At 37.8% G+C, this 19,211-nt stretch overlaps 3 protein-coding genes across 4 annotated transcripts; all 3 read left to right on the top strand.

The window, feature by feature from the left end:
* The first annotated feature begins 7,552 nt into the window (after positions 1-7,552).
* Positions 7,553-8,110, top strand: LOC127746696 (putative sucrose transport protein SUC6). The gene is made up of 2 exons (XM_052260688.1): positions 7,553-7,672; positions 7,766-8,110. Exons 1-2 carry the CDS (start codon positions 7,553-7,555, stop codon positions 8,108-8,110), a joined length of 465 nt encoding a protein of 154 aa, XP_052116648.1.
* A 1,272-nt stretch (positions 8,111-9,382) lies between these two features.
* LOC107485933 (flavin mononucleotide hydrolase 1, chloroplatic) lies at positions 9,383-12,337 on the top strand. The gene is made up of 6 exons (XM_016106468.3): positions 9,383-9,854; positions 10,456-10,507; positions 11,137-11,251; positions 11,327-11,397; positions 11,509-11,596; positions 12,050-12,337. Exons 1-6 carry the CDS (start codon positions 9,498-9,500, stop codon positions 12,174-12,176), a joined length of 810 nt encoding a protein of 269 aa, XP_015961954.1. The 5' UTR covers positions 9,383-9,497; the 3' UTR covers positions 12,177-12,337.
* Positions 12,338-13,294: 957 nt separating this feature from the next.
* On the top strand, positions 13,295-15,431 carry LOC107485934 (monothiol glutaredoxin-S7, chloroplastic). Of its 2 annotated transcripts, XM_052259999.1 has the most exons (4): positions 13,295-13,593; positions 14,349-14,618; positions 15,141-15,202; positions 15,238-15,431. In XM_052259999.1, the coding sequence occupies exons 1-3, from the start codon at positions 13,380-13,382 to the stop codon at positions 15,194-15,196; spliced, it is 540 nt and encodes a 179-aa protein (XP_052115959.1). In that variant the 5' UTR covers positions 13,295-13,379; the 3' UTR covers positions 15,197-15,202; positions 15,238-15,431. The 2 variants fall into 2 exon arrangements, with proteins under 2 accessions (XP_052115959.1, XP_015961955.1); XM_016106469.3 differs by having other exon boundaries at positions 15,141-15,431.
* The last annotated feature ends 3,780 nt before the right edge of the window (positions 15,432-19,211 follow it).

The following is a 19,211-nucleotide window of genomic DNA, read 5'->3' as shown; positions in this document are numbered from 1 at the left end:
AAGATATCACTTGTTCTTCAACTTGATGAATGTGATGATCCGTGACACTCATCATCATTCTCACCTATGAACGTGTGCCTGACAACCACCTCCGTTCTACCTTAGATTGAGTGGATATCATTTGGATTCCTTAATCAGAATCTTTGTGGTATAAGCTAGAATTGATGGCGGCATTCAAGAGAATCCAGAATGTCTAAACCTTGTCTGTGGTATTCTGAGTAGGATTCAATGATTGAATGACTGTGACGAGCTTCAAACTCGCGATTGTGGGGCGTTAGTGACAGACGCAAAAGAATCACTGGATTCTATTCCGACATGATCGAGAACCGACAGCTGAATAGCCATGCTGTGACAGAGCGCGTTGAACATTTTCACTGAGAGGACGGGACTATAGCCACTGACAACGGTGATGCCCAACATACAGCTTGCCATGGAAAGGAGTAAGAAAGATTGGATGAAGACAGTAGGAAAGCAGAGAGACGGAAGGGACAAAGCATCTCCATACGCTTATCTGAAATTTTCACCAATGAATTACATAAGTATCTCTATCTTTATTTTATGCTTTATTCATAAATCATCCATAACCATTTGAATCTGCCTGACTGAGATTTACAAGATGACCATAGCTTGCTTCATACCAACAATCTCCGTGGGATCGACCCTTACTCGCATAAGGTTTATTACTTGGACGACCCAGTGCACTTGCTGGTTAGTTGTGCGAAGTTGTGATAAAGAATTGAAATTGCAATTGAGCGTACCATGTTGATGGCGCCATTGATGATCACAATTTCGTGCACCAGACCTCATTCGTGAGGCTTGTCGTTGCCATTTCTAGCTCTGTTTTTCATCCCTTACTTAGCTATTGCAGCAACACCTGTGAACTCGGGTGGTGGCAACGTTCTTTTATGTTTGCGGGTGCCGTTGGCGCCACCATAGCTTTTTTGACAATTGGATTCGCCAAAGACGTTGGGTATGCCTTTGGAGACAACCTCTCCGAGTATACTCAGCATCGCGTCTTAATCATTTTTGGGATCAGATTATGGATGTTGGAGATTTCGATCAACATGAACGATGCCCAAGTGAAAGGGAAGATGACAGATGCGCACTAGTTAAATGCTTCCGAGAAATGTTTCGGACCATGAAGAGGCTGAATAAAACCCAACATGTTATTCAGCCTCTTCATGGTCCGAAATATTTTTCGGAAGCCTTTTAACTAGTGCGCATATGTCATCTTTCTCTTCCCTCTCACTTGATTCCTCTTCATGTAATGCTGGCTTGTTCTGGACGCAAAACACAGCCACGGCCATCAATAACGGTAGAAGAAGGATTGAGAAAATTGATATGTTTTTCACATTTGCACAGAACCTATCACATGCTTTTGTCACGGTGAATGACAACATAACATCAAATCTACTAAATAAGGCGGCCAAGTAACCCAGTTCCTTTCTGACTGCCATAAAGAATGAGAAGAACTGGAAAGCCAGTCTGATCTTTGGTTGGTCTCTGCTGGCAAGATCATCAAGAAAGTCTCTGCAGCGGGCATCGATCATGTTGATCGAAATCTCCAACATCCATAATCCGGTCCCAAAAATGATTAAGGCATGATGCTGAGTATACTCGTAGAGGTTGTCTCTAAAGGCATACCTAATGTCTTTGGCGAATCCAATTGTTAAAAGTGCAAATTATATACATGTGGGAATTTTTTCATCCTTTTAAGTCAGATAGTGTCTAGGTCTCAACCTGGTGCCTCATTAAAAAACCTTTTCAGGAAAAAGAGTGCATCCAATAATGAGATCTTTTACATTTTCTAACTGTAGTACCTTGTTGGGTTGCAGGCGTGCCATGATCTGGGAAGCTCTCGTCCATCGAGTTCGGACAGTCTATAGTAGCCCTTCCCAAGTACTTCTATAACTTGGTAGGGTCCTTTCCAGTTTGCTGCCAGCTTTCCTTCTCCTGGTCGAGTTGTTCCAATATCATTTTGGATTAGGATAACATCGTTCTTTGTAAAACTTCTCGGTACTACCCTTTGATTATATCTGGAAGCCATTCGGCGCTTTAGAGCTTCATCCCTGATCCGAGCTCTTTCTTGAATTTCAGGTAGTAGGTCGAGCTCTTCCCTCTGAAGTTGGGAGTTTGCTCCCTCATTGAAATGAACTACTCTAGGCGATCTTTCCTCAATCTCTACTGGGATCATTGCCTCTGTTACGTATGCTAACCGGAAGGGGGTTTCCTTTGTGGTGGAATGTGGCGTCGTTCGATGTCCCTATAGGACCTGTGGAAGCTCTTCTGCCTAGGCTCCCTTTGCATCTTGTAATCTCCGTTTTAACCTGGCCAATATGACTTTGTTGGCAGCTTTGGCCTGTCCATTGGCCTGTGGATGTTCGACGGAGGTGTACTGGTGCTTTATATTCAAGTCGGCTACTAGTTTTCTGAAGTTTGCATCTGTGAATTGAATGCCATTGTCTGTGATTATTGAATATGGAACTCCGAACCCTGTAATAATGTTTCTATGTAGGAATTTCCGGCTTCTTTGGGCGGTGGCGTTAGCTAGGGGTTCTGCCTCGATCCACTTTGTAAAGTAGTCTACCCCTACTATGAGAAATTTAACTTGTCCTGATCCCTGGGGAAAGGGGCCGAGAAGATCGAGTCCCCATTTTGCAAACGGCCAAGGAGAAGTCACGCTGATAAGCTCTTCTGGCGGAGCGATGTGAAAGTTGGCATGTTTCTGACATGGTGGACATGTCTTTACAAATTCTGTGGCTTCTTTCTGTAATGTTGGCCAATAGAACCCTGCCCGGAGTACTTTTTTGACGAGGGCCCGCGCTCCGAGATGATTGCCAGAAATGCCGCCGTGTACTTCTTCTAACACTTCCTTTGCGTGGGGGTCAGCACGCATTTTAATAATGGTACTGAGCTCGACTTGGGTTCCTTGGTTGCTTTCTATTATTATGCCTACGCCGCTTCCAGTTTTATTTGAAGAACCGTCCACATAGAGATTCCATTCTGTGAGGGTTTCCAGGATATCTGTGAATTCTGCGATAAAGTTGGCCAGATACTGTGATTTGATAGCCGTTCGAGCTTCATATTGGAGGTCAAATTCTGACAGCTCGACTGCCCATTGTAAAATTCTGCCTGCTAAATCTGTTTTCTGCAATATTCCTTTTAGGGGCTGGTTAGTTCGAACCTTAATGGTGTGAGCCTGGAAGTAAGGGCGGAGTCGTCGGTATGTTAAAATGAGAGTATAGGCGAATTTTTCTATTTTCTGGTAGTTCAGCTCGGATCCCTGTAGTGCTTTTGCTGATGAAGTATACAGGTTGTTGTCCATTCTCGTCTTCTTTGACAAGTGCTGAGGCTATTGCCCAGCTTCCTACTGCGAGATATAATATGAGTGGTTCTCCTTCTCGTGGTCGAGATAGGATAGGTGGCCGTCCTAAGAACTTCTTAAAGTCTTGGAAGGCTTGTTCACATTCTGTTGTCCATTCGAACTGTTTTCCCTTTCTTAAAGTAGCATAGAAGGGGAGAGATCTTATCGCAGCTCCTGCTAGGAATCAGGATAGGGCGGCCAATCTCCCATTGAGTTGCTGTACTTCTTTGACACAGGTTGGGCTCTTCATGTTGAGTATGGCCTGACACTTGTCTGGATTTGCTTCAATTCCTCTTTGGGTGAGCATGAAACCTAAGAATTTGCCTGCCTCTACTGCAAAGGTGCATTTCGCGGGATTGAGTCGTATGTCATGCTTTCTTATGGTGTCGAACACTTGGGCCAGATCGGACAATAATGTCTCTTCGCTTTGTGTTTTTATTAGCATGTCGTCCACATAGACTTCCATGACCTTTCCGATGCGATCCGAGAAGGCTTTATTCATTAGCCTTTGATAAGTAGCTCCTGCGTTCTTGAGACCGAAAGGCATCACAATGTAGCAGTAGTTTGCTTTCGGTGTTAAGAACGAGGTCTTTTCTTGATCTGGTGGGTACATGGGGATTTGGTTGTATCTCGAGTAAGCGTCCATAAACGAGAGATATCTATATCCGGAGGAAGCATCTACCAGAGCGTCAATACTTGGAAGTGGATATGGATCTTTTGGACAAGCTTTGTTGAGATCAGTGTAATCGGTGCACATTCACCACTTCCCGTTTGATTTTTTCACCAAGACGACGTTGGCTAGCCATAGTGGGTATTTGACTTCTCTTATGAATCCTGCTTCCAGTAGTGCTTGTACTTGCTCTTCCACAGCCTGGGATCGCTCTGGCCCAAGTTTTCTTCGTCTCTGCTGTACCGGCCGAGATCCTGGATAGACCGCCAACTTATGGCTCATTAGCTTAGGGTCTATTTCTGGCATGTCTGCGGCTTTCCACGCGAAGAGATCAACATTATCTCGTAAGAATTGTATTAGTAATTCTTTTGAATCTTCTTTTAGGATTGTGCCGATATTGGTTGTTTTTTCCGAAGTATCCCCGATCTAAATCTTCTCTATCGCACCTTCTGGTTGTGGACGAAGCACTTCTCGTTGTTAGGCTTCGCCCAGCTCGATTGTGTGGAACTCTTCTCCCCTGCCTCTGAGATTTAGGCTTTCGTTATAACAGTGATGTGCCATCTTTTGATCTGCTTTTATCGTGGCTATTCCTTTCGTAGTGGGGAATTTCATACATAAATGTGGGGTCGAGACTATCGCGCCAAGTTGGTTGAGTGTTGTCCGACCTAGGAGAGCATTGTAAGCTGAACTTACATCGACCACGATGTAGTCTATTCTGAAGGACCTGGATTGGTTCCCTTTTCCAAAGGTTGTATGTAGTGGTATGTATCCCAGCGGTTGAACCGGGGTATCTCCTAGTCCGAATAGACTGTTTGGATATGCTTTAAGTTCTTTCTCTTCTAAGCCGAGTTTATCGAAGGCTGTTTTGAATAAGATATCGGCGGAACTCCCTTGGTCTATTAAGGTGCGGTGTAGATTGGCGTTTGCCAATATGATGGTGATGACCATGGGATCGTCGTGTCCTGAGATGATGCCGGAGGCGTCCTCTTTAGTGAATGTTATTGCCGGGATGTTGAGTGCTTCCTTCTTTCCCTCGACATGATATACTTCTTTGAGATATCTTTTGCGAGATGATTTGGAGATCCCACCTCCTGCGAATCCGCCATGTATCATGTGGACATGTCGCTCTGGTATCCGAGGCGATCGTTCAGTTCGCTCGGTATCTTCATCCCTTCGTCTCTTTCTTTGATCATCATCTCGGGTGGCCAGAAATCTATCTAATTTTCCTTCTCTCACTAATTTCTCTATGATATTTTTTAAGTCGAAGCATTCGTTTGTGGAGTGTCCACGGACTCGATGGTATTCACAACATTCCTTCCAGTTTCCTCCTCCCTTTTTTCCTTTGAGTGGCCGAGCTGGGGGGATTTTTTCTGTATGGCAGACTTCTTTGTATATCTCGACCAGGGATGCCCTGAGAGGAGTGTAATTGTGGTATTTTTTATTTTTTTCCCTTGTCGATCTTCTTTTCTCTTGGATTCCTTGTCTTTGTCTCAGTAGAAGGTCCCCGATTTTGAGGTCTCTCCTAACCGAGCGTTTTCTTCCATGTTGATATATTTTTCTGCTTGTTCCTGTACTTCGTCTAAGGAGGTCGGGTACTTCTTTGATATAGATTGGCTAAAAGGTCCTTCTTGCAGGCCATTGATGAGTCCGATAATGGCGGCTTCTGTTGGTAAACTTTGTATGTCCATGTACGTTTTGTTGAATCTTTCCATGTAGTTGCGGAGGCTCTCCCGATCTCCTTGTTTGATCCCTAGTAAGCTGGGGGTGTGCTTGGCCTTATCTTTCTGAATGGAGAATCTGGCTAGGAATTTGTTAGCTAGGTCATCAAAGCTTGAGATGGACTTTGGAGGTAGGTTGTCGAACCATCGGATTGCTGTCTTTGTGAGAGTTGTTGGAAAGGCTTTACAGCGAACAGCATCTGGGGCGTCGGTGAGGTACATTCTGCTTCTAAAGTTGCTGAGGTGGTGGTTGGGGTCCGTGGTGCCATCGTATAGGGTCATATCTGGGAGTTTGAAGTCTTTTGGAATTTTGGTTTTCATGATTTCTCTGGTGAACGGGTCTTGCTCTTTGCGTGAATTTTCTTCAGGATTGGCCCGGGGGACTTTTAATTTAAGATCAGCTTCCAATTGCTGTAGTTTTTCTTCCAATTCTCGACGTCGCCGCACCTCTCTTTGTAGATCTTTTCCGATTTCTCGTTGTTATTGGGTTTCTTTTTCAAGTTGCTTTAGGCGACCTAGGAGCGCTTCTATTTCCCCGGAATTTGGCGAGTCTTTGTCCTTGCTGGTTATCGGGGTATCTTGTAGCGTGACATCCGCGTTCTTGTGTGGTGTTCTATCTTCCAGACCTGAATCGTGGTCGTTGTCATGGTCGTCCGCCATGGTGATGGGATGACTTCCAGGTTCCCCGGCAATGGCACCAATGTTCTGAGGGTTACCTGAAACTGTAGGTCGATCTCGGTCGAGATCTTCTGTGTCGGTCGGAGCCGACGTGTCCGGCAGGTGTATAACGGCTGGAGCTGGTGTGTCTGACTTGTGGAACTGAAAGTGCTGCAGATCCTTCGTCCCCGGAGGGTGGGGGTACCTGCAAGGGACTCCGATGCTTAAGTTAGCAAGGGTATTAAGCAAGTATTGAGTAGAATCAGAGTATGAGTTATACCTGGGTGCTCCAGTGTATTTATAATGGTGAGATGTGACCTTCTGTGGATAAGATAAGTTAGTTATCTTATCTTATCTTTATCTTATCTAGTGGTGAGGTCATCTTATCTTTAAGTGAACCGCCCTTCTCCCTGTAGGCTTGGGCTGCCCTTGGATTTGGGACGTGTTCCTCTATTTGGGCCCTTTGTTTGGGATTTCCTGTGACTTGGCCGAGCTCTTTGAGAAGAGGTCGGGTTGTCCTTAGCTAAAGTGGTCGGTCGCTTTGTCTGTCGAACATCCCGGGCAGGACAGCTCGACCCAAGGTATCAACAGGCGCCAACGGCACACGCAAACATAAAACGACGGTGCCGCCACCCTAATTTACAGGTGTTGCTGTAATATCTAAGTATGGGATGAAAAACAGAGCTAGAAACGACGCCGACGAACCACACCAAAGAGGTCAATTTATCGGGTATTTTTAACTCCCCATAAATTGGTATTAGCCATGCTATTTGGACCGCGTTGACAAGGTGGATTCTGACAGCGATGGAGGCCACCAAAACCAGCTTCCACGTTGAAATTGGCTCCACCGGTGTGGAGCCTGATTCTGTCGGTGAACTCGGTGAACTCATGGCTATCAAAGAAGAAGGTATGTAACTAGGCACAAAGAAGAGAGTTTGGAGGGAGGTAGAAAGTATCAGGCACAAAGTGGAAGGGTTTAGAAAGTGGGCACAAAGAGGAAAAACTTTAGATGGAGGTAGTACTAGGCTGGGCAAGAGGTGGGTTAAAATAAGAGTTTGTTTAACTAAAGCTTTGGTTGAAGAAAAAGGTGATGAAGATAGCATGGCTAATACCAATCTATGTGGAGTTCGGAATAACGAATAAATGGACCTCTTTCGTGTGGCTCGTCGGCACCGTTTCTGGCTCTGTTTTCCATCCCCTTACTTAGCTATTGCTATAACACCTGTAAACTCGGGTGGCGGCAATGTCCCTTTATGTTTGCGGGTACTGTTGGCGCCACCATAGCTTTTTTGACAATTGGATTCGCCAAAGACGTTGGGTACGCCTTTGGAGACAAACCTCTCCGACTATACTCAGCATCGCGCCTTAATTATTTTTGGGATCGGATTATGGATGTTGGAGATTTCGATCAACATGAACGATGTCTGCTGCAGAGATCTCCTTGATGATCCTGCCAACAGAGACCAACCAAAGATCAGACTGGCATACCAGTTCTTCTCATTCTTCATGGCAGTCGGAAACGAACTGGGTTACTTGGCCGCCTTATTTAGTAGATTCGATGTTATGTTGGCATTCACCGTGACAAAAGCATGTGATATGTTCCTGCACAAATATGAAAAGCATATCAATTTTCTCAATCCTTCTACCGTTATTGACGGCCGTGGCTGTGTTATGCATCCAGAACAAGCCAGCATTACATGACGAGGAATCAAGTAAGAAGGAAGAGAAATATGACATATACGCACTAGTTAAATGCTTCCGAGAAATGTTTCGGACCATGAAAAGGCTGAATAAAACCCAACATCTTCATGGTTCGAAACATTTCTTGGAAGCCTTTAACTAGTGCGCATATGTCATCTTTCTCTTCCCTCTTACTTGATTCCTCTTCATGTAATGCTGGCTTGTTCTGGATGCATAACACAGCAACGGCCGTCAATAACGATAGAAGAAGGATTGAGAAAATTGATATGCTTTTCACATTTTCACAGAACCTAACACAGTTTTTGTCACGGTGAATGGCAACATAACATCAAATCAACTAAATAAGGCGGCCAAGTAACTCAGTTCCTTTAAGAATGAGAAGAACCGGTATGTCAGTCTGATCTTTGGTTGGTCTCTGCTGGCAAGATCATCAAGAAAGTTTCTGCAGCGGGCATCGATCATGTTGATCGAAATCTCCAACATTCATAATTCGATCCCAAAAATGATTAAGGCACGATGCTGAACATACTCAGAGAGGTTGTCTCAAAAGGCATACCCAATGTCTTTGGCAAATCCAATTTCAAAAAAGCTATGGTGGCGCCAACGGCACCCGCAAACATAAAATGATGGGGCCGCCACCCTAATTTACAGGTGTTGCTGTAATATCTAAGTATGGGATGGAAAACAGAGCTAGAAACGGCCGACAAGCCACAGCAAAGAGGTTCATTTATCGGGTATTTCGAACTCCACATAGATTGGTATTAGCCATGCTATTTGGACCGTGTTGACAAGGTGGATCGCGACAGCGATGGACGCTACCAAAATCAACTTGCACACTGAGATTGGCTCTGCCGGTGTGGAGCCTGATTCTATCTAAGTTTTCATCCTGTAGTATATGTGCAATAATTTATTAATTTATTATTAATTTTTAAATAAAGCTCAAACAACTTAATTAAATTACTTTTGAAAAAATAGCTTAAATAATAAATGACTATATTAAAAGTAGCTTATAAATAAGTTATTTTGTGAATTTTTAATTCTAAAAGTGCTTATTTTATAGAAATATGATAAAAAGTAATAGTATTATTAGAATTTTTTTTAACTTTTTTATAAATTCCTAAATAATTTTTTAAAAAGTTATAATTTAATTTTAAAAATTATACAAAAATTAATATTATTATTTTTCATAAGGTAAAAATAAAAAAAGTTATTTTTAAAGTTCCAAACGGCCCGTCTTATTCTAATACCGTCTGAAATTAAAAAATTAGAAGGGAGTTATCTGATTTGGCATAAGCAAGATCAAAGAGAAGAACAAGTGTCTGCAAAGTGCAAACTCAGCCTAAAAGCTTTAAATTGAAACTGAAGAAGAAGAAGAAGAAGAAGAAGAATGGGAGTGAGAGTGGGAGTGGGAGCACCTTCTTCTTCTTCTTCCTACTCATTCTTCCACACTCTCTCTCTTTTCCAATTCCAAGCAACACCATCGACCCCAAAGCACTTCAATTTCAAATTCAGATTCAAACCTTCTTCTTCCTTTTCTTCATTCTCAATCACAAACATGTCGTTGCCGGTTCCCAACTACAGGAAGGGGAAGCTTCCTATTCTGCTCTTCGACATCATGGACACACTTGTTCGAGACCCATTCTACGAGGATGTCCCTGCCTTCTTCCGAATGTCCTTCAAGGAACTCTTGGATTCCAAGAACCCAACAACATGGATTGAATTTGAAAAGGGACTCATTGATGAGGTATACCTAACTTAACTAAAACTATGTTCCCTCTTTCAATTTTATCCAAAGCTTCAAACTTTGACCTTAATTAATATTAGTATATTTTGGAATTTGGACTTAGCTTAAAATAAAAAGCTTTCTTTTTTGTCAATACTTATTCATTTGGCTTGAACCGTTCCCAATTTTTTAGTTGAATTGCATATAGGGAATTTGGAGAATGTTCAAATCTTTTGCATATGTGTCATATTGAGTTGAATTGCTTATTAGGGGTCATTTCTAAGGATTTGGAATCTGTCATTGTTGTTCAGTAGCAAAGTAGAGTGTTTTTTGGATGCAAGTTGTAGGTTTTAGAACCCATCATGCAATATTCTTGATGAGTTCCTGGACCCTGTTAGTTTCACTTTGTTTATTGTTGTGATCGGAGATTGGTATTTCTATTTATTTCCCTTTTGTCAGAATCCAAACAATGGTTTTATTATGTAAATGTAGGATGTCACATTTCATTCCTCATTAAAACATTTTCACTAATTGCTTTCGAATTTCTCGTATCTTCTGCATAAAATGGTTTAGTAGTTTCCACTTTCATAACATCGTTCTTAATAATGTTTTTCTCTTCCAGATGGAGCTAGCGAGAAAATTTTTTAAGGACGGAAGGGATGTTGATTTAGAAGGTTGGTCTAACATTTTGTTGCTAGAGCTGATAACTTAGTATTAGTCATGTACATGATACTATTTTAGTTTAATATAATACATTGAAAATCTGACTTTTAAGAACCGCAAAATGCTGATGTCGATATTTTTGTTCATAGATCAAGTCATTTCAGATCAATTCCAGATTGGCTACAGTTCTTCCAACCCCACAAAATGGTAGCCTTTTGGTGACCTTTCCGAGGGAAAAAAAATTGTTTTCGTCCTTCCAGAAGTTTTAGCATCCTTTTCTCCTGGAATGCTTTAGGTGTTGATGATAAGTTACTTGATATTAATCTGATATTGGATGCTAAAGGAATTATTAACTCCAATTTGTGTCAATCAAGACAATTTTCGGCTTGCTGTTTATTTTCTAATAGTTGATTGCTTGTTTGTTACATGCTTTACCATGACCTGTTAAGACTGCTTTATATCATCGTTATTCATAGCTTAGAGTTCCTTGCCCTGTAACATTTTAACTTCTTTGTTCTAGAAGAGATTGTTGAGCTTTATTTAGAGCACTCCTAAAGTACATCAAATGTATTATTGTTGTGTGCTAAGCGGCTGTTGAGTTTGATTAAGTTACTGAGTTTCATGTGTGTTTCCATCACAGGCCTTAAAACTTGCATGACAAGTGGATATTCATACATTGAAGGAATTGAACATTTGCTTCTTTCCTTAAAGCAAAACAACTATGAGATGCATGCTTTTACAAACTACCCCATATGGTAAGACAGTTGTTCTTATTATGATTTTGGTTTTTTGGCTCCCCAGAGTCTTCTTCAGAATGTCTTGTATTGTAGGTACCAGTTGATTGAAGACAAGTTAGAACTATCAAAATATTTATCTTGGACATTTTGTTCGTGTACATATGGTATAGCACAACTTGTTTTGATTTGATTAATGAGGGCTGAAGCATAAATTCAAACTATATCAAATCACTGAAAACTTATGCAGTATTGGCCCTATTTATAATGTGTTTCAGGAAAGAGGAAGCCTGATACCGAGTTCTTTATGGAAGCTTTGGAACATCTTAAAGTTGATCCAGCAAATTGTATATTTGTAGATGACAGGTTTCTACTCTTTCTCTTTATATACTGTACACTTTTTGGTTATTAAATCAAACCAGGATGTGTCTTATTGTCATCTATATGAGAATGAGTTTTAACTTTCTTTAGTTCTCGTCCTTTTTGTGTGAATGAATGACTATTTTACCTCTGTATTGAGGAATGTATCAAGGGAAAATGAGTTATTTTTATTGAGAACTGAGAATATTTTTTATGAGATTATATTATGAAACTTAAAAATCTATTGTACCTCCACACCCTTTATGTTTATTTATTTTTTACCCTCTCAGTCGCTATTAAGGGTGCTGATTTCTCTTTTGCAAATTCCTAAACTTAATTATACACGATCAAGTTGGTTACTTTTTATTACATGACAATACATAATTGGAATGTTTTGTATAATATTTATACTGAAAGTGTATAGAAATTAAATTCCTAATTTGGGGCTTATTGTGGCAGGAAAAAGAATGTGGAGGCAGCAATAGAAGTTGGAATCAAAGGTGTACATTTCAAGAGTGTTGATTTGCTTTGTGAAGAACTGTCTTTGATGGGGATTGAAATTACAGCTGATGCAGATCATCAATAGATTCTTTCTTTGATTTTCTCTGTATACAAAAATCCTTTGCCTGTTGGAATTTGGAAAGGAGATATGATTGCATATTCAATCAACAACTGTTTTTCTTGTTGGTAAATAGATAAAATGAAAAAAACTTTTCTTATTGATCTCAATTAAGAGAATTGATACAATTTTTCTCTGGTTCTCAAGTTAAGAAATTCCATCAAAGATGAACATAGTCACATGATTTATCCAATGATTATAAATAAAATGATAACATGAATTTGTAACAATGATTTCTTCCCAACATCCTAAGTCTTAGTATCATTACTCTTAATTTTGTATACAATTTCTAAGTTCTAAAGCCATGAAAAGTATCCTTATTGAGAGTTATATTTTGTAATTTGTGAGCAGGATTTTCTTCATTATAACCTTTCAAATGCTCATTTGATCAATCTTCTTTTTCCCTTTGGCATTCTCATAGTCATAGGTAACCTTCATTACTGATAAAGAAACCTTTGCTTGTAATCAAGAGCCTCAGGAATATTCTCTCGGTCTGGTTTGCATCAGTAGAATAGAATGTATTATTATTTATTCTTATCTTTATAAACCAAGTAAACTAATTTTATAAAATTTAATTGAATTGGATTTTTACAAATCAATAAAAAAAGTCTTATATCACTAGTTGAATTTAAAAAAAATATATAAATAAAACTAACTTTGTACTCATAAACAACGAAAAACTGTCATTTTTATTCATGAAAGTTTAAAATATTGATAAATTTACTCATAAATAAAATTAACATTTAGATATTTTTATCACATAAAAATAATTTTTTTATGGGTACAAAACTATTTTTATTTGTTCATGATTGAATTTGTTAGTATTCTAAAGTTTTGTGATTAGAAATGATAGTTTGCTTTTTTTTTAAGTTTTTTTTTTTAAGATTGTTATTAGTAAAATTTTTAAAGTTTTTTATTTTAATAAATACATAATAATATATTAAAAACTTCATTTTTAGATATTTTCTTTAAAATTTTTTCAATTAATAACCTTGAATCTTAGCTAAACTCTATTTTTTTTTCTTTTAGGAAATAACACCACATAATTTTTATTAAGCTAATAAGTAAAATAAACAAAGTTACAAAGCAGAACACAACGCAACTGATATTTGGACCAAACACAACAGAAATTTTGTGGTGTCCTGAGATTTTGATACGAAGCACGAAAAAATGTCTTCTTGTTGGTGCATTAAACCTTTCAATTTGCACCCAACAATTCCATCATCATCATCATCATCATCATCGCACTCCCACCTTCGAGGAACACTGTTTCTGCAACCTTCTCCTCCTCTTGCTTTGACTCAAAACAACAAGAAGAAGCTCCTCTTTCAGTTCCACCCTAAACAACACAAACGCGCTTCCACAATTGTTCGGTGCTCCTCTGGTACTGATTCCACTTACCCTTCTCTTTCAATTTCAATTTCGTTAATGGATTTTGATCTGGGCATGCCAAAGTTTCAACCTTTGTCACTCTTTCAGCTTTTCAATCACAATTCACCAAAACCCTCATTTTGCTGGTTTTATGGACTTGGGATTCTTTTGAATTTTCAATTGTGTCAACATTCATATTGTTAAAATAAGTCTTTATTTTAGTATATCTGAGCTTATTAAACTAATAATCATAGTAGAGTAAATGCCCAAATTAGTGTTTTTAAATCTAAGATTATCGAATTAGCATTTTCAACGTGTGATTAGTTGCATCAAAATTAGTCTATTTACTTTTCTTTGTTATTGTAGATTGATTTCTATATACTACACTGTACTGTAAATTGTTAACCAAAAGAATTTTAGGAACATGAGAAATCATGGTTGGTAAATATTTACTTATTTAGCATGTGTTGAAACTTTTCTTGAATTTCTATTGATTTATGGTGTGAAAGGTTGAGCATTGATGTGATTATAAGGTTACTGTTTGGTCCTTCACAGAGTGAAATAACTATGAAAGGACTGAAACTGTTATCTAAATATATATCAGTGTGATACTGATTTCTATTTTAAACATTGATGACCAAATTGATGTTAAAGCTATTTAGAGGACTAATTTGAGGTTTGAAAAAAAAATATGATTAAGTTGAGGGTTTTTACTTTATAATTACTGGTACGCCTAATTATATGTTGGGTTTTTGGTTTTATTTGCAGGATTGACTCCTCAATTGAAGTCTACATTGGATAAAGTTGTTACTTCAAATAAGGTAGTTCTGTTTATGAAGGGAACTAAGGATTTTCCGCAGTGCGGATTCTCGAACACAGTGGTGCAGATATTGAAGTCTCTGAACGTGCCTTTTGAGACGATAAACATACTGGAAAATGAGTTGCTGCGCCAAGGACTCAAGGAGTATTCGAGTTGGCCAACCTTTCCTCAACTCTACATAGATGGAGAGTTTTTTGGTGGCTGTGATATCACTGTTGGTATGTCACTCAGATTTCTAGTTGTGAAGGTTAATTTTGCATTGGTTTCCGTAATAATGGCTCGATCCGTCGGTCCTGGCTTTATGATATGATTGCTTTGTTTTCCTGATGCTTGTAGAATTTGGTTTGTTTCACTAATCAAATCATTGAAACATTGACCATAATGGGTAGTAAACTAGTAATAGTAATCATAAATGGATTAAGGGGATAGCTAGATAGTGAATTTCACATTTTACATTTGACCAAGGAAATATGAAAACAAGAAGCGAAAACAGAAATCAAATAGGCCTGAGGGTGCGATTGACTTGTGTTTTTCATTCTCAGTATTTTCTGTTGTTAGGATTTTGCGAAGGAAAAAGAGAAAATAGTAAAAATACTAAAATTCTATTTTCTTGCTTCATCTCCTGTTTTTCCTTTTTTCTTCACAAAATTCTAAAAATAAAAATGCAAACCAAACGGACCCTCATAGTTTCTGCAATATACTTGTCCTCTTCTAATCTCCCATCCTTTCTTTGGCTGCAGAAGCATATCAAAAAGGGGAATTGCAGGAGCTGTTGGAGAAGGCAATGCTATCATGAATTGAAGCCCTCATTAGCCAATGACATGTGGAGTGAATGAATGATGGATGAGGACTTACCAAGTTATTAATGCTCCCAAGTTTACACTGTGTGTTGGTAACAGTGGATAAAATACATCTTTTGGTACATTTTGTGACCAAATTTCCTGTTTTAAGTACAAAATGTAGAATTCAATTGATGAGATCACATTAAACTATGTATTCATAGTAATAATAAAATTTTAGCTTTGTTGACACTCTCATGCTTGCAGTTTTACACAAGTAATTCATGGTTGGAAATCTGTTCTTTTTTTCTTGGTATTGTAAATTGCAGGACACATTGCACTTGCTCTTGTAAGTTCGGGGTTTCATTCTTTTTGGATGATCTTGATATAGAAAAAACATTACATAAATAATAATATTAATAATTTATTTATTTATTTTTTATCTGGTAATATTTAAAAAGAGAGTTCAAAGTATGTTATATTAAAAGTTTAACACAATATTTTATACTATTGTCACATCATGCTAATCTTGCCATTAGCAATCTCTCATTTACTTATGTTTATTCCATTTTGTCATATTAATAAGGGTTATCTAAGTTAATAGAATTTGATAATTACGTAGGATATTAAAGATAAACATTAGTTCTTTTGTTATAACTGATTTATCATTTACTTAAGAAATAGAAATTAACAATACTTAAATCTAATTATTCACAATTTATACATATACAATTGTTTATCATCGTTGTTATAATATATATTTTTTTTTTATCAAAGATGATTGCATAAACATAATCAAATAATTCTTTTGAAAAGTTTTTGGGTAAATAAAAGAGGAAATTGCAAAAGTTTAATGAAAAAAAGTGAAAGTACAATTTCACTCTTTAATAAGAGTTATAATTATCTTTTTTATTAGAGAAGAAAGCTAAGAAATTACATAAAACCATACAAAATTATAATCAATTGTATAAAGACAACTCAACTAGTTTTTTTAGAAAAGATTTTTGGGCAAATATAAAGACAAGATTGCAAAAATTTAATGATAAGTAAAAATATAATGTTATTTTTTTATAAAAATTTCGGTTATTTTTTTACTTAATTTTAGAAGAAAAACTACGAAGTTACATGAAAACATACAAAATTGTAGTCATCGCAAAAATTTTAGAAAAGATGTTCACCTTCTTTCATAATAATTATAAGGGTTAAGTATTGTTTTCGTTGGTCTGGATGAAAATTAAATCGTCTCCGACCATTTTTTATTATTAAAATCATTCTCAACATTACAAAACGTTATAAAATCGTCATTTTCCACTTCAATTTGATTTTTTTTACCATATTACCCTTCATTATTAACAAAAATAATATTTAAAAAAAAGAGCAAAATATCCCCACCTAGCATCTCTTTGGTCTCTCCCCCCATTCCTCCCCCAATCCCCTTCCTTCTACTCTTCACCATCACCCTCTTCTTCTCACCTTTACCATTACCATTGCCGAAGGACACCCACCCCTCTTCCCCTTCCTCTTCTCATTCTTCCCCAATCCCTTTCCTCTTCTCACTCTTCCCCAATCTCCTTCCACCTCTTCCCTCTCCCTTTTCTCACTATCATCACCATTGCCATCATAGCCATTCATTACTCATAACACTTTTTTTTTTACCAATAACAATAGTCCCAAAACAAATTAACATCAACATTCACAAAACAAAATAAATCAACAACAAAATTAGAGGCAAAAGAAGCATAACAATTTCAATAATCACAGCAATTTCAATAAATAATAATTCAATAATCATCAACTACAATTTCAGTTTTCAGATTCAAAAACAGCAAAACAACAGAAATTCAAAAAATTAAAAAAGACAGAAGTAAAAGTTCAAGCAGAAGCAGAAGCAGAAGTTCAAACAGAAGCAGAGGCAGTCACAGAAGAAAAAGCAAAGGCAGTCACAAAAGAAGAAGTAGCACCGGCGGAGTCCCCTTCCCGATGACGACGCGATGGCGTGGTCTCCCAATGACGACGCGACGGCGGCGGCACACCTTAGAAATGAATAAGTAGGGCGGAGACGGCGACGAGACAAAAATTGAAGTTGAAATTAGAGTTGGAGTGTTAAAAGGACGATTTTATAACATTTTGTAAGAGTAAATACCCATAGTCGTCCCTGACATTCACGCAAATACCCATAGTAATCCCTAAGATCCCGATTTTCTCATTGTAGTCCTCCAGATAGAGCTTCGAGCACTCAAACTGGTCTCTGGCCATATTTCAGGTGATGAGTCATCATCGGAGCGCTGACGTGGCCTCGGATTGCCACGTGGGAAGGGTCCAAAACATTGTCGTTTTGGTTTGGTGTCCTTCATAGCCAAAAATGACGCCGTTTAGATGTTATTTAGTATGAAAAACAGTTTTCTCTCCCAACACAAACGCTTCACTTCACTCGTCTCTTCTTCTTCCACCCTCTGACTTCTTCTTCATCTCCCCATCAATGGCGTAGCCGTAGGGTTGTATTCGCTGGCTAGAAAAATTTGAGAGAAGAAGTAATTCGACTAAAAGTTGTTATCGTTCTTTCCCTCCTTCACGAGAAGAACAAGGTTCTGACTTTGTGATCGAACTCAAGGTAACCTTCCCTTTTTTTTTACTTTGTATTTTTAATACAGTGTTGATTGATGATATACAAGTTGTTAGTGTAGTTGAGGTTCTGTTATGTGTCCACCAAATCTGAATCTCATCTTTTGTGGAGTTTCATAATCACAAGTGTTCTACTTCATAAACCGATTTTGGGAATGTTGTTCCAATTGTAGCACGTTTCTTTTTTTTTTTTCGTTCAGCTATTTGTGCTTTATTTTGTAAAATTAACCCTCTATGTAGTTATTCTTTGAAGATTAAGAATATGCTTCTTCCTTAATAGAAGAACTTGAAATTCCTAATTTAATAAAAAAATGTGTTTTTGTGATTGGGGATTTCAATGTCATGTGCATATGAAGAATCAAGAATATATTATATTTTTGTGGCACTTTTGTGAATAGAAAATTAGAAATCATAGTTAGCTTAGATAAGATTGCTAATCACATATTTCTTCAAATGTTGTTTTGCTGAATTCATATTTTAGGATCTTCAATTCTTCATAGTGTTGGTGATTTAATAAAAAAAGTAGCTTAGAAATTTCAGAGGGATTGGAGATGAGAAAGGTTCTGTTTTTTGGCATCTCTTGTAGAATATAGTGCTAGAACTCATGCTAAGAAGACATTGGTATCGAAAGACAAAAAATTGAAAATGGAAAAAGATGAAGTAGTTAAAATTAAGATCATCCCTCCACCTGGCTGTGGGAAGAAAATTTATGAAATTGATCCACTTTTGCTCACTCACCGCGACCATCTTGATTCTCGGTAACCTCACTTTTAAGCTTCATTTCCTTAAAGTATTTGTGGAACAACTATCTGAGTTGCTAGATCATGTAAATTTTTCAAATTACAGTTTCGGATGATACTTGAGATTGCGAGAGGATATCGACAAGCATGAAGGTGGCCTAGATCCATTTCCTCGCGGCTATGAAAATTTTGGCTTTAGGCAAAGGTATCTAGCTTCTTGCTCAGAAAGCTGCTATGAACTTATCTACTTTTATTAATACCAACTTATTTATCAATATTACTACTATTTTTTGCAGTGTCATAGGAATTACTTATAGAGAATGGGCACCAGGAGCTAAGGTATATATGCTTTCATATTATATTCTTAGCTCTTATTATTAAAATTGGTTTCTTTTCTTATGCTCAAATTCAATTTAAGGGGTTGTATTATTAAAAAATCTATTTTGGATGTTCATCTAAAGTTCAACAAAAATCTTGTTTTCGATGTAGAAATATAGCTTGACATGTGTCTTAAAAATGATTGGATATTTTCTCAGTCAGCAGTATTAATTGGAGACTTCAACAATTGGAATTCAAATGCCGCTGTAATGACTCCGGTATGTTTCTGTTAATGTATGCAAATGATTGTGCTAGTTGGAGCATGTAATCATCTTCGGTTAATATATCCAAA

Source organism: Arachis duranensis, chromosome 4 (assembly GCF_000817695.3).
Source record: "Arachis duranensis cultivar V14167 chromosome 4, aradu.V14167.gnm2.J7QH, whole genome shotgun sequence".
NCBI lineage: Eukaryota > Viridiplantae > Streptophyta > Magnoliopsida > Fabales > Fabaceae > Arachis > Arachis duranensis.
The sequence above is the reverse complement of the archived record's forward strand: the minus strand, read 5'-3'. Positions and strand labels throughout refer to the sequence as shown.